Source organism: Oncorhynchus gorbuscha, linkage group LG23, assembly GCF_021184085.1.
Source record: "Oncorhynchus gorbuscha isolate QuinsamMale2020 ecotype Even-year linkage group LG23, OgorEven_v1.0, whole genome shotgun sequence".
Taxonomy (NCBI): domain Eukaryota; kingdom Metazoa; phylum Chordata; class Actinopteri; order Salmoniformes; family Salmonidae; genus Oncorhynchus; species Oncorhynchus gorbuscha.
The window spans coordinates 47807170-47822028 of NC_060195.1; the positions used below are offsets into that span (position 1 = coordinate 47807170).

At 42.4% G+C, this 14859-nt stretch overlaps 1 protein-coding gene across 1 annotated transcript in view; it reads left to right on the forward strand.

Annotated features, from left to right (window-relative positions):
• Nucleotides 1-14859, forward strand: part of LOC124010682 (LIM and calponin homology domains-containing protein 1-like) — a 168181-nt gene that overhangs the window by 116900 nt on the left and 36422 nt on the right. The window contains exon 8 of the mRNA XM_046323341.1: nt 13768-14065. Within this exon, the coding sequence (XP_046179297.1) occupies nt 13768-14065 (298 nt within the window). The remainder of the gene's footprint in view (nt 1-13767; nt 14066-14859) is intronic.

Genomic DNA, 14859 nt, shown 5'->3' on the forward strand with positions numbered 1-14859 from the left:
CATCGTATTACAGTGACCTTGTTATTTTTTTAAGAAGGCTATTTGATTCTGAGTTCTGATGATGTAGAATGTTTGTGTGATAACTGTTGATAAGATGCATATTTAATTTCCCCCCCCCGCCCCCGAACTCACTTCACTCGCGCATTAGAGGGAGGCATTTGGCACATGCCCATATCAAATACCACCACGTTGGAATGCTGATGAAGCCGTTCACATGTCCTAATAATTTCAATGATTGCTCATAAAACCAGGTGTTTGTAATCTGCATATGCTATAACTTTGATTTTGACCGTACGCCAATTAAGATAAGCAGAGTAAGGCGTTTACATGACTAATGCCCCACTCAGCCTTCTGCCATAATCAGTTTAATATCGATTTATGAATTATGTAAACGTGCTGACTGTGTTGTACCTTGGACCAAATAGTCTAACAAATGAAAACTCTTTAGTCTTTATGAAGACCTCTCTATCAAATATAATCTAACTTTATTAGAGAGACAAAATGTATATATATATGTGATTTTCTGGATTTTTTTCCCTCATTTTGTCTGTCATAGTTGAAGTGTACCTATGATGAAAATTACAGGCCTCTCTCATATTTTTAAGTGGGAGAACTTGCACAATTGGTGGCTGACTAAATACTTTTTTGCCCCACTGTGTATGTATATATATATATATATATATATATATAGTTATTCAAAGATATCTTCACTTTTTCAGTCTCTGTTTTGTCATTTACCAAGAAAGTAATCTATGGGGTCAGAAGAGACATCAATGGTTCAGATTTGTTTCAAAAGCCACTGACAATTTGAGTTAACTTAAGCCAACAATAACCAGAAGAACTAGGGGTGTGACACGGACAAGCTCACCATATTCAAAAGAAGCCAAATCAGCTCGAAGTAACTTCAAATCAAGTCTTTGATTTGGTCATGGAATAGCTCAAGTTAGCAGTGGCTTTTGAAACAAAACAAAACTATGGATGACAGTCTCTCTTGCCCCCGTAGACTTCTATCAGGTTACATGGAAAACTGGAAGTCTAAGAACAGGAGTGCTCAGAACAGGAGCTACACAGGTATTTATCTGAAGGAGGAGTTATTGGTTGATTCATGTGATTTAGGCTGCATTTTGTAATGCCATTGGTCCGACACATTGGTCTGACAAGCACCTTTTAATTAGGGCTTTGATTGATAACCACTTTTTAGGAATGGTGAGAGCTAGAGGCAGGGAGGCAGACCTTTACAATGCTGAAGTAGCCTACAGTAAATTCCTCTAAAAAAAGCATTTTCTGTGTTGTATTACTGCCTTATTAACACATATTTGTTTTAAGATAGTGACAACATGGACCATTTTGTTCTCTATTTTAGGACACTTGGGGGTATCCGAAAAGATTGTGTACAAATTAATTGATGAAACTTTTTAATCTGGCCTTAGAAATACTGTGACAATAAAATATGGCAAATCGGGTCATGCCAATGTTCTGTCTGAATGAGAATGCCAGAGTGATTTAAAATGCATTAGAGAGGTGTTGGAAGGTTCAGGAAAGCAGAAGGAAGATCATCTGGATCATTGTGAATTTCATCTTTCTTAGAACAGGAAGATCAATTATTTTCCCCCCGAGTGCGGTTTTGTCACAGTCCCTTCTAACGAGTCCTGCGTGGCTTGTGGCCATTGTAGAGGGCAACAGAAAACATATATATGTTCCTGAGAGGATTACCTTTCAGGAATGGGGTCATTGTAGCTAATGGCCCAAACCGTTCAAACGCTAGAGCCAAATTCATGGGATGAAAACAAATTCAACATGCCTCACCGGCTTTAGAAAAGCATTGGTTGCAAACAGCCTGACCTCCATCTCAAAGGCGGCCACATGGTCCTAAAACACACCTGTAATTGCTATGCTGGCACCACAGGAGCAAACAGCTTGCTGCTGAGGACCATATTCTGTATAGCAGCTGCAACATATCTATCAATGCCATCCCAACAGAGGAACTCGCTCCATCAAACACAACAGAGGAAAAATATATGATATGAATGTTTTATGTGTTTTCCAGGCATGGATAGAGAAGCCAGGAAAACTCTTATGCCCAGTATTTTAAAGCCCTATGATTGATTGTCCTACCAGGGCATTTTAAAAACCTGATTGTTCAAGGGGGACTGAGCCAAGAGTGAGGCCTAACCGTAACCGCACCATCCTGTCCAGAGTGACTCTAGCCTGCTTCGTCTTTTAATATACATATGTGCACACAAACACACACACACACATATTTTTTTGAGCTGCCAGTCCATCTTTGACCTTTGCGGCTCAGTTATGTTTCAAGTTGTTGTTGCCATGTGCACGAGTACAGTGAAACACCTTTATTGCTTGCTTTTTTCCCCAACAATGCAGTACTCTGTATTAGTACTATAACAAATCAAATAAAAAGTCAACTGGAGCAGAAACATACAAGAAATCGAAATAAGAACAACATGAAGAAGTAAGTAAGCTATATGTAGGGTCAGATCCAGGATCAGTAGCTATATACAGGGTCAGGTACAGGGTCAGTTCCAGGGTCAGTAGCTATATATAGGGTCAGGTCCCTGGGTTAGTGCCAATACCATATTTACACTGGAGTGGTAGGGTTAGATATGTATAGGGGTAAAGTGATTAGGCATCAGGATATACAGTATGATAAACAGAGTAGCAGCAGCGTATATTGTGTGTGCGTGTGCGTGTGTGTAAAATGTGTGTAAACTGTACATAGACAAAAAAATGAAATAGAAGGGTCAATGTAGCCTATGTGGCCATTTTGTTAAACTCTTTAGCAGTCTTATGGCTCGGGGATAGAAGCTGTTCAGAAGCCTGTTGGTGTCAGACTTGATGCTCCAGGTACCTGTCTTTTGTGCGATTACCGGCCTTCCTTTCCCACCACCTGATATAGAGGTCTTCGATGACAGGGATCTCAGCCCCAGTGATATACTGGGCTGTCCATACCACCCTCTGTAGCGCCATGGGATTAAGGGCGGTGCAGTTGCCATACCAAGCAGTGATGCAGCCAGTCAAGATGCTCTCAATTGGTGCAGCTGTCACGTCCTGACCTTAGAGCTTTTTATGTCTCTATTTTGGTTTGGTCAGGGTGTGATTTGGGTGGGCATTCTATGTTCCTTTTTCTATGTTTTTGTATTTCTTTGTTTTGGCCGGGTATGGTTCTCAAATCAGGGACAGCTGTCTATCGTTGTCTCTGATTAGGAACCATACATTGGTAGCTTTTTCCCACAGGGTTTTTGTGGGTAGTTGATTGCTGTTTAGTGTTTTGCACCTTTCAGGACTGTTTCGGTTATTCCCTTTGTTATTGTGTTATAGTGTTCAGTTTTAATAAGGAAAGCATGAATACTTACCACGCTGCGCTTTGGTCCGATGATTCCTCTTCTTCAGACGACGAATACCGTTACAGCAGCTGTATAACTTTTTGAGGATTTGAGGGCCCATTCCAAAACTTTTCAGCCTCTGGAGGGGGAAGAGGCACTGTCGCTTGTCACCTAAATCCCTCACAAACCTTTACAGATGCACAATTGAAAGCATCCTGTTGGGCTGTATCACCGCCTGGTATGGCAACTGCACTGCCCACAACTGAAGGGCTCTCCAGAGGGTCTGCACAATGCATCACCGGGGGCAAACTACCTGCCCTCCAGGAAGAGGGCAGGTAGTTTGCACCTGATGTCACAGAAAGGCCAAAAAGATCATCAAGGACAACAACCACCCGAGCCACTGCCTGATCACCTCGCTATCATCCAGAAGGTGCATCAAACCTGGGACCCAGAGACTGAAAAACAGCTTCTATCTCAAGGCCATCAGACTGTTAAATAGCCATCACTAGCACAGAGAGGCTGCTGCCTATATACACAGACTAGAAATCATTGGCCACTTTAATAAATGGAACACTAGTCACTTTAATAATGTTTACATATCTTGCATTACTAATTTCACATGTATATACTGTATTCTATACTATTCTACTGTATTTTAGTCTATGATGCTCTGACATTGCTCGTCCATATATTTATATATTCTTAATTCCTTTCCTTTACTTAGATGTGTGTGTATTGGGTATATATTATGACATTGTTACATATTACTTGTTAGATATTGCTGCACTGTCGGAACTAAAACCGCAAGCATTTCGCTACACCCGCAATAACATCTGCTAAACACATGTACAGTGCCGTGCGAAAGTATTCGGCCCCCTTGAACTTTGCGACCTTTTGCCACATTTCAGGCTTCAAACATAAAGATATAAAACTGTATTTTTTTTATGAAGAATCAACAACAAGTGGGACACAATCATGAAGTGGAACGACATTTATTGGATATTTCAAACTTTTTTAACATATCAAAAACTGAAAAATTGGGCTTGCAAAATTATTCAGCCCTTTTACTTTCAGTGCAGCAAACTCTCTCCAGAAGTTCAGTGAGGATCTCTGAATGATCCAATGTTGACCTAAATGACTAATGATGATAAATACAATCCACCTGTGTGTAATCAAGTCTCCGTATAAATGCACCTGCACTGTGATAGTCTCAGAGGTCCGTTAAAAGCGCGGAGAGCATCATGAAGAACAAGGAACACACCAGGCAGGTCTGAGATACTGTTGTGAAGAAGTTTAAAGCCGGATTTGGATACAAAAAGATATCCCAAGCTTTAAACATCCCAAGGAGCACTGTGCAAGCGATAATATTGAAAACAGAAGGAGTATCAGACCACTGCAAATCTATCAAGACCTGGCCGTCCCTCTAAACTTTCAGCTCATACAAGGAGAAGACTGATCAGAGATGCAGCCAAGAGGCCCATGACCACTCTGGATGAACTGCAGAGATCTACAGCTGAGGTGGGAGACTCTGTCCATAGGACAACAATCAGTATATTGCACAAATTTGGCCTTTATGGAAGAGTGGCAAGAAGAAAACCATTTCTTAAAGATATCCATAAAAAGTGTCGTTTAAAGTTTGCCACAAGCCACCTGGGAGACACACCAAACATGTGGAAGAAGGTGCTCTGGTCAGATGAAACCAAAATTGAACTTTTTGGCAAAAATGCTAAACGTTATGTTTGGCGTAAAAGCAACACAGCCCATCACCCTGAACACACCATCCCCACTGTCAAACATGGTGGTGGCAGCATCATGGTTTGGGCCTTCTTTTCTTCAGCAGGGACAGGGAAGATGGTTAAAATTGATGGGAAGATGGATGGAGCCTGCAAAATGGAGTCTGCAAAAGACCTGAGACTGGGAAGGAGATTTGTCTTCCAACAAGACAATGATCCAAAACATAAAGCACAATCTACAATGGAATGGTTCAAAAATAAACATATCTAGGTGTTAGAATGGCCAAGTCAAAGTCCAGACCTGAATCCAATCGAGAATCCGTGGAAAGAACTGAAAACTGCTGTTCACAAATGCTCTCCATCCAACCTCACTGAGCTCGAGCTGTTTTGCAAGGAGGAATGGGAAAAAAATTCAGTCTCTCGATGTGCAAAACTGATAGAGACATAGCCCAAGCGACTTACAGCTGTAATCGCAGCAAAAGATGGCGCTACAAAGTATTAACTTAAGGGGGCTGAATCATTTTGCACGCCCAATTTTTCAGTTTTTGATTTGTTAAAAAAGTTTGAAATATCCAATAAATGTCGTTCCACTTCATGATTGTGTCCCACTTGTTGTTGATTCTTCACAAAAAATACAGTTTTATATCTTTATGTTTGAAGCCTGAAATGTGGCAAAAGGTCGCAAAGTTCAAGGGGGCCGAATACTTTCACAAGGCACTGTATGTGACCAATAGGATTTGATTTGATTGATTTGAAGTCCTTCGTGATTTGAACACTGAGAAACTTAAAGCTCTCGACCCGCTCCACTGTAGCCCCGTTGATGTGGATGGGGGCCTGTTTCCTGTAGTCCATGATCAGCTCCTTGGTCTTACTGACATTGAGGGAGAGGTTATTGTTCTGGCACCACACTGCCAGGTCACTGAGCTCCTCCCTGTAGGCTGTCTCATCATCGCCGGTGATCAGGCCCACCATCGTCGTGTCGTCAACAAACTTGATGACTGTGTTGGAGTCGCACGTGGGCCACACAGTCGTGGGTGACAGTCACTATTGTAAAGTGACTGTTCCACTGGATGTCTTAAGGTGAATGCACCAATTTGTGAGTCGCTCTGGATAAGAGCGTCTGCTAAATGACTTAAATGTAAATGTAATGTAATGAACAGGGAGTGCAGGATGGGACTAAGCCCACATCCCTTGTGGGGCCCACGTGTTGTGGGTCAGCATGGCATAGGTAATGTTGCCCACCCTCACCACCTGGGGTCGGCCCATTGGAAAGTCCAGGATCCAGTTGCAAAGGGAGGTGTTCAGTCCCAGGGTCCCATGGTTGGAGGGGACTATGGTGATGAACAGTGAGCTGTATCGTCAATGAACAGCACTACGCTCTATTTCTCTCTTTTCTCACTATTCGTGACGCACTTATTGCTGTATTAAACAGTGTGGGTGTTCAGGTGTGGGTGGTGCAAGTGTTCGTCTTTCCATTACCGGACAAGGTGTGGGTGGTGCTAGTGCTCGTCCTTCCATTTCCGGACAAGGTGTGGGTGGTGCTAGTGCTCGTCCTTCCATTACCGGACAAGGTGTGGGTGGTGCTAGTGCTCGTCCTTCCGTTACCGGACAAGGTGTGGGTGGTGCTAGTGCTCGTCCTTCCATTACCGGACAAGGTGTGGGTGGTGCTAGTGCTCGTCCTTCCATTACCGGACAAGGTGTGGGTGGTGCTAGTGCTCGTCCTTCCATTACCGGACAAGGTGTGGGTGGTGCTAGTGCTCGTCCTTCCATTACCGGACAAGGTGTGGGTGGTGCTAGTGCTCGTCCTTCCATTACCGGACAATGAATGCAAGCGTCCATATTGCAATGCGTCCACCGTGTTTGCAAATGTCGCGTGTTACATATGATGCCGTGAGAAAAGTCTAATATCGGAAACAACTGTAAAGAATATTTACTCGCTGCGTCTGAGACACAAACGGAGTCTGGATCATAGCTTGGCTGAATCAGAAGTCGCATTATAATGTCATTCCAGTCATAGCAGCCTTTTCACTTTTACCCGAGGCTTGTAAAAGGTTACGACGTTTGTCAACAAATGTATGTTTGGGCTGACATTCTGTAAAAACGAATTGCAACAGATGGGACGAGGCCAAGCTTCCTGTCTAGGGCCAGGGTGTGTTATTTTTTGGAATGAACTGGAAGTGTGGAGGAAAAGGTTGTGTCTATGGGTGAAAGTGATTAGAGCTGGAGAGGTTGATTGTTTGGTTTGCTATTGGTTTGTAGGGAAAGTTGGGTGGTTGATGTTTGGTTTGCTATTGTTGTTGCTAAAGGCTGAGTGGTTGATATTGAGTTTGTAGGGAAGCATTGAGAAGTCGATGTTTGGTTTGCTATTGGATTGTAATAAAACGTTAAGTAGTTGGTGTTTGTTTGCTATTGGTTTATAGGGAAACATTCATTGATTGATGCTGGGTTTTCTATGTAGGTTAACATTGAGTGGTTTTGGCAAAATTAATTTAGTGTGGCCAGCTGTACATTAAAATGTGTTTCACTATCCATGCCATGGTGCCTCATGTCCAAACCATCTACCGCCCTGGGCTCATCTAACTCTGACTCTAGAACAGTTCCAAGAGGCCCACACACTAGATCGGGGAACAGCTGAGCAGACCAGAGATCTGCCAATGATACAAGGTTTGATTACACCAAGAAGAAAGGCTCCAAATGATCACTGTTTACACAAAATAGCTACACCAAACTAGTTTTTCATGGTCCAGGGCTTTCTTATGCTGCTACCGCCAATTCAGCTCTCACACTCACTCTCGAAGTTCACTTAGTCCATCCCAAAAATAATTAGAGGACACAAGGGATTTTAATTTAATCTCCAAAAGGAATTTGATATCGACAGCCCTCTTTTGTTTGAGTTATGTAGATCAACACACATTGTGGATAAATATACATCTTTGTTCTACCGTACTCTATTCCTATTCTAGTCTTCCCTTCCCTATTATTTTCTTCCCTCTTCTCTTCCCTCTCTTTTCTGCTAAAGCCGCTCCATCCACAGTCAACAACTATGGAGCTGAGTACAGTGGGTTATGTGATGTCATTGAAATGTGTTTTATTTGTAATCACGTGGCATGATGTCATTGAAATGTGTTTTATTTGTAATCACGTCGCATGATGTCATTGAAATGTGTTTTATTTGTAATCACGTGGCAAGGAACTTCACAGACACACAGCAGTGCGTTAACATGTGTGGAACCATGATATCATACACACAGAATGGAGGGAGAGGTTGGGGGGGGTTGCACGGGGAGGATTTCATGGTTGAGGAGCAGCTCCCGGGGAACTGTGCGGGGGATCTTGGATGGTCGGTGGCCTGGCGGTTGGGAGCTTGGCCTGGAGGCCGATAGGTTGCTGGTTTCGGTCCCAGTTTTGACTTGGTGGGAGATCAGTCGACGTGCCCTTGGGCGGGGTGCTTGACCCTGGTTGCTCCTGTAGGTCGCTCTGGATGGGAGTCTGCTAGATGACTGAATGTAATGTAAATGTTGAGCGTCTTCGCACCAGGTAGATTCTATGTTTTAATATTCAATAAAAATATATTTTTTTTGAAACACCTAGTTATTTTGTTGCTTTAACAAAGGCATTTCTGAAGATATATTTTTATATTTATCTGATTAGTGATGGATTTACATCTGTCCCTCTTATGCAAACAATTTACAATTTACCCCTTTAAAATAATTAAAATAATGACTTTGTTTGTGCCTCCTGAACAGCATGGCGGGAAAGGAAGTTAGTATGCTCTGTCTTTATGGTCAGTTTATAATTGTTTTATTTTTGACTGAGGTGGTCTAGCTCAACACGTCAACTTTGTTCCCTCAATTAATGTTAGCAAAGATTTTATTTGTTAGGTGTGGAAGATCTGCATAATTCCTCATTTAATTTACACTATGTGGTCCAATGCTCTTCACCACATGAGGAGAAATGGCTGATCTTCACCTCAACCCTGTTATCCAGCCTACATAATACCCCATCATGTCAAAGTGGAACAATGTTTTTCAAGAAAAAAAAATCTCATAAATAAAAATATGAAAAGCTGAAATGTCTTGAGTCAATTAGTATTTAACCCCTTTCTTATGGCAAGCCTAAATAAGTTTAGGAGTAAGAATGTGCTTAACAAGTCACATAATATGTTGCAATGGACTCACTCTGTGTGCAGTAATAGTGTTCAATATGAGCAGTGCAAAATGGAGCGTTGCAAAATGGAGTGATAGCCTTCCTTCTTCAAGATCCCTTTTACCCTGTACAAATCTCCCACCAAAAGCACCCCCAGACCATCACATTGCCCCCACCATGCTTGACAGACGGTGTCAAGCACTTCTCCAGTATCTTTTAATTTTTTCTGCGTCTCACGAATGTTCTTCTTTGTGATCCGAACACCTCAAGCTTTATTTATTAATTTAAACCTTTTTTTATTGAATATCCAAAACATACAATATACTTGCAGTGAAGCCGCTCAACAACGACATCATACCAGTCATCCAACAGACTCCCATTCAGAGTGACACACAGAAGCATCCAGGGTCAATGCCCTGCTCAAGGGCACGTTGACAGATCTCTCACCATGCCAAAAAATGTGAACATGAGTATTGCAAAATACAATATACCCCCCCCCCCCCCCCCACACACACACACACACAGTTCCCCAATAGCTGTCCCTCAACCATTCGAGACCCCTCCCACAGTCCCCCCACCCCTAAAAATAAAAATACAATTCATTCCATTCCCCACCCCCAAGAACCCCCCCAATGCACCAACAACGAAGAGAACTAAAGGGAATTAGCTTCGTTTTTATTTTCTAATGATCAATTAGCCTTTTAAAATGATATACTTGGATTAGCTAACACAACGTGCTATTGGAACACGGGAGTGATGGTTGCTGATAATGGGCCTCTGTACGCCAATGTAGATATTCCATTAAAAATCTGCCGTTTCAAGCTACAATTGTAATTTACAACATTAACAATGTCTTCACTGTATTTCTGATCAATTTGATGATATTTTAATGGACCAAAAAATAGCTTTTCTTTCAAAAACAAGGGAATCTCTAAGTGACCCCAAACTTTTGAAAGGTCGGGTAAGTTCAAGGGATTTTAATGCCTGAGATGGGAAAAACAGTTTTTCCGCATGCCCGACATGTTTTAAAGTTCATTTCTTAAAAGTTTGCTTGTCCAAAATGCACACACAACGACCCTGATACACACAAAGTCACACACACACACTCACACCAGCACATGCCTTAGTACTAACATATGTGACCCCATGGTATCATACAGAAAGATAAAGAAACACGGGAACCTACAGTATTGAGATGCAGGTATGGCATTGACCCATTGTCCAAGATTTCTCATACAGGTCTTTACAGTAGTGATGTACCGATATGACATTTTTGGCCAATACCGATATTCAATATTTTCATTGCCAAAAAAACACGATAACGATATTAAAAAATGTTAGCGGCCTTTTAAGCATTCTAGTACAGTTAAATAGTTAACACACACACATGCATGCAGTGGTCTAAGGCACTGTATCTCAGTGTAAGTATCACATCCGGCCATGATTGGGGGTCCCATAGGGCAGCGCACAATTGGCCCAAGCGTCATCCGGGTTTGGCCGGGGTAGGCCGTCCTTGTAAATAAGAATTTGTTCTTAACTGGCTTGCCTAGCTAATTAAGGTTACAAGGTTCTGTGGGTGTCACCGAATAGACTGACACCATATTACATTGCTTCACATTCCAACCTTGTTTGACATTATATAGTCTAAATATGGCATGATTCCGCCAATTGTAACCTTTGGCATCACTTTCGAGGTACTTTTATTTTGAAGGCAGACCGCAAATTCCATTATTGTGGCTAATCCTTATTGTGGCTAGCTTTACAACACATAACCCGTTCTGGTCGAGCATCACTAGCCAGATGAAGCTAGCTGGCTGCTTATAACGTTATCTTTGGGCAAAAGGAATAAGTAGCTGACTAGCTATTTATTTTCATGAACTGAATTTCAATAGGCGAGCAACAAGTGGCTACCTAGATAATAGTTACTCACAAGGATTCCTAAATCATTGCTAAGAATAATGAAAATGACTGCAGTTTCTACTGGTCATTGTTTTCAGGCTGGTTGTATTGGTGCTAGCTAGGTACCAAGCTAAAGCTAGCTAGCGACCCCAGAAGTTGCGGTCGAACAAATAGTGCTTTATTACCAACGCAGTATTACAAACACATCGTTCGTGGCCGGTGTTTGCTTGTTTGCAGACTTTGTTTGTACAGCACTGACTGTGCTACTGATAGCAGTGGTGGCGCTTAACTTGCACGTGCAAATTCAGAACTCACAACATTCTATAATAGAACTGTTATTTGACGTGTCAAATTAAAAGCTTATTTAACGCGTCGATTAGTGTTATTTGGCCTGTCAGTTATTTGGCGTGTGATTTGACGTGTATCTTTTTTGACACTTAAAGACCCAAACACCATTCCATAGTTTGTTGGTCGTGAAGCTAATAGCAGTGCCGCTATCACTGTGGAACTCCAGTAGGGTAACATCTGAAGAATAACGCACCTGGTAGTTTGTACTGGTGGTCAACATCACTCACAACAGATTGTCAAGGGGCAATGAATTACATTATCTTGCCGTTAATGGTTTTTGCCTTTGAGTTGTCTTGCTGAAATATTCTTACTCATTCAAATGACTGCTCGACTTGTTGACTGCTCGATCCACACAGCAGACATTGTGGGCCAGGTTAGGAATGTTGTGTAGCGCAACATTTTACGTGGCGTCATTACGTCATGTACCTACGTTATATATGTATGCACGTCAGCTTTGACATCGGTTTGCACATCAGCGTTAAACTAGACATCGGGCCGATACCGATGATGGCATTTTTAGCTAATATCGGACGATTCCGATATGTTCACCGATATATCATGCATCCCTACTTTACAGTGTATGGTACCATGGTGCATACATGTTAACAGTAGACCACATGTCAGTCAATATGGGCTGCATGCATGAGTGGCACCTGCTTCAGTTGAAGCAGTTGAATGGTCAAACCCCTCTACTTTAGAATCAACGGTCAGTTTGAAGCAGAAGTAGCTTGAGGCCTCTTTCTAGCCTTGATCCTACCATAAAGTCAATCTTTGCATCACAAATGGCACCCAATAGTACATTACTTTTTACCAGGATCCATAAGGCTCTCGTCAAAAATAGTGCACTATGTAAGGGGAATAGAGTGCCATTTGGGAAGCAGAAATCTCTACACACGTAGAAAAAAGGGTTCCAAAAGGGTTATTTGGTTTTACCCATAGGATAACCCTTTTTGTTTCCAGGTAGAACCCTTTTGGGTTCCACGTAGAACCCTCTGTGGAAATAGTTCTACATTGAACCCAAAAAGCTTCTTTCTGGAACTAAAAAGGGTTCTTCAAAGGGTTCTCCTATGGGGACAGCCGAAGAACCCTTTTAGGTTCTAGATAGACTTAAACTCTTAGAATAAAAAGTACTAAGTGAACTGGTTGACTCTAGAAGATTCAGTCTCAGCAACAGTGAATGTGACAAACAGAGGAGATTGTGTGCTTGACCTATCTCACAGAGTATACATGGTAGGGAAGGGTGGGATACTAGGAACACATGTGGTGAACATCTTGGGGAGGAATCTACGTGGTGGAGCAGGGGGGAGACCTTGAGGGATGCGCTTCAGCATGACCAGGTGTTACTGCCGACAGAAAAAGCTGATATTGTGGCAAACATTTTCATCAAATGCATTCTTTTCAACCGTGCGGTGCAATTAAGTGCCTTTGAGTTCGCGAAAGAGTAAACCCTTAAAGATGATTGATATTGTATGTGCTGTCTAATGCCCTTCAAATACTGGTATTCCAACAATTTTCGGTTGATTTATGGTTGCAAGAGCAATGCTAAAGTATCTGCCTTAGCCCATAAAAAGTTTACTATACATTTTGTTTGAGAAAACCCGGTAAGGTGCATAGGTGGTTAAAACGTTACTTCACTGCTAGACCGGCAAGTCACATTATCATCTAGGCCATGTCCTGGGGGACTCCTGAATGTTCTTTCATTCTGATTCTTGTGGTTTATTTCCTGTTATACCGTCTATGGCTATTTCAGACCCAGAGCTCTTAAAGGGACAATCTAGAAGATGTCTTGCTGTTCAATTGTCCATTTTAGTGAGGATATATAACCATTAGGATGTTTCTAACTTACCTGTGGACTACTTTCAGTAACATCTGTCCAATTTCAGAGGTCAGTGATTGGATAGCATAATTGAAATGAAAACCAATGAAAGTGGCCCGATTGTGAAACAATAGCTAGGTTTCCATCCAATTTGAGACAGATTATTAGAAAAATTAATTCATGTTAATTCTTGTTTCCATCGAAACTGACTTTAAGTACACTACGTGATGACGTGGTGCACATAACAAACACTTTTGCGCTAAAGTTATCATGTACTGATTTTAAAAAACTAATTGAATGCGGTTTGTCACACAAACTGTTGCAATAAATGGCAAATGTGTGCATGCTCTCTAAACAACAGTTCGCTTAGTAAGTTGACAGGTTAGGTGAGATGGATAAGAGCAAGCATGGTTTTAAGCAAATGAGAAGGTCTCAAAGAAGACGGATCAAAAGTCAAAGTCTCTCCCTCTCTTGCACCCACCAGGCCGCGGCAGTGACTCAGAGTCCGACGTCGGACCCCACGGGGGCAGGAAGCTGCCGGACGTGCGCAAGGATGACATGCTGGCACGGCGGACCTCGGTGAGCGAGCCCAGAGTGATGGTGCCCTTCAACCAGTACCTGCCCAACAAGAGCAATGCCAGTGGCTACATGCCCACACCGCTGCGCCGGAAGAGGGGCGACCGTGAGGGTCGGGAGGAGGACGGTGGCCGAGGCGGGAGCGGGGGCGGCCGCAAGAGCTGGAGTACCGCCACCTCGCCCATAGGAAGCAATAGACCCTTCAGGTGAGCATTGGTGATGCAGTTGTAGTAGTGGTAGAAGTGATAGATTGAATGTTGTGGGAGTAGTAGGCTCTGTCCCAATATCCACAAGCAATGTATTGGATTCGAAGTGGAATGCTAGTCTGGATATTGTATCATAGCCATGGTGTAATTTGTTAAATGTGTTGCTGGCCCTCTTTCCTCCGTGGGGAACCTGACCTGTAACACCTGCTACACTTTGACAGAACAATATAGACAGACCCAAGCCAATAGATAGTGTGAGGGGTTATTTCAATAGCAGTAGAAGGTCATCACTATATATATATGCTGGTTGTAAATATTTGTCATACAGTATATTGAGAAAATATTGTTCACTAAAGTGCTAACTGTTTTCAATCAATCCAAACGTTAGCCCAAAATGTTCACGCTAACAGCACTTTCTTTGGTACCATCGAGACAAAGCAAACTCGCTTATTCTTTCTTTTCTAGAAGTGTCTAGCTTCTATACGTATCACCGATATGTTGTTTCTTCCACCAGCCCTGACACAGCACTTTAAAAACAGCTACCTCCAGCCAATTTTCCTTCATATTGTAATTCCCCCATTGCACAAGGGAGACTGGGAATGTCCTGTCTGATGTGGAACACGCATGTTTAAGAAAAGGAAAAATAAAATAGAAAGTGTATAGTGGTGGCATGAAGGGATGGGCTGATGGAGACCAGATGTGTGTTTGGATTGGCCGAGACTGAAGCACTGAGAGAAAAGCCAGCAACTGGCGAGGCATTTGCTATTCAGACACAAATAGATGACTACTAAAAT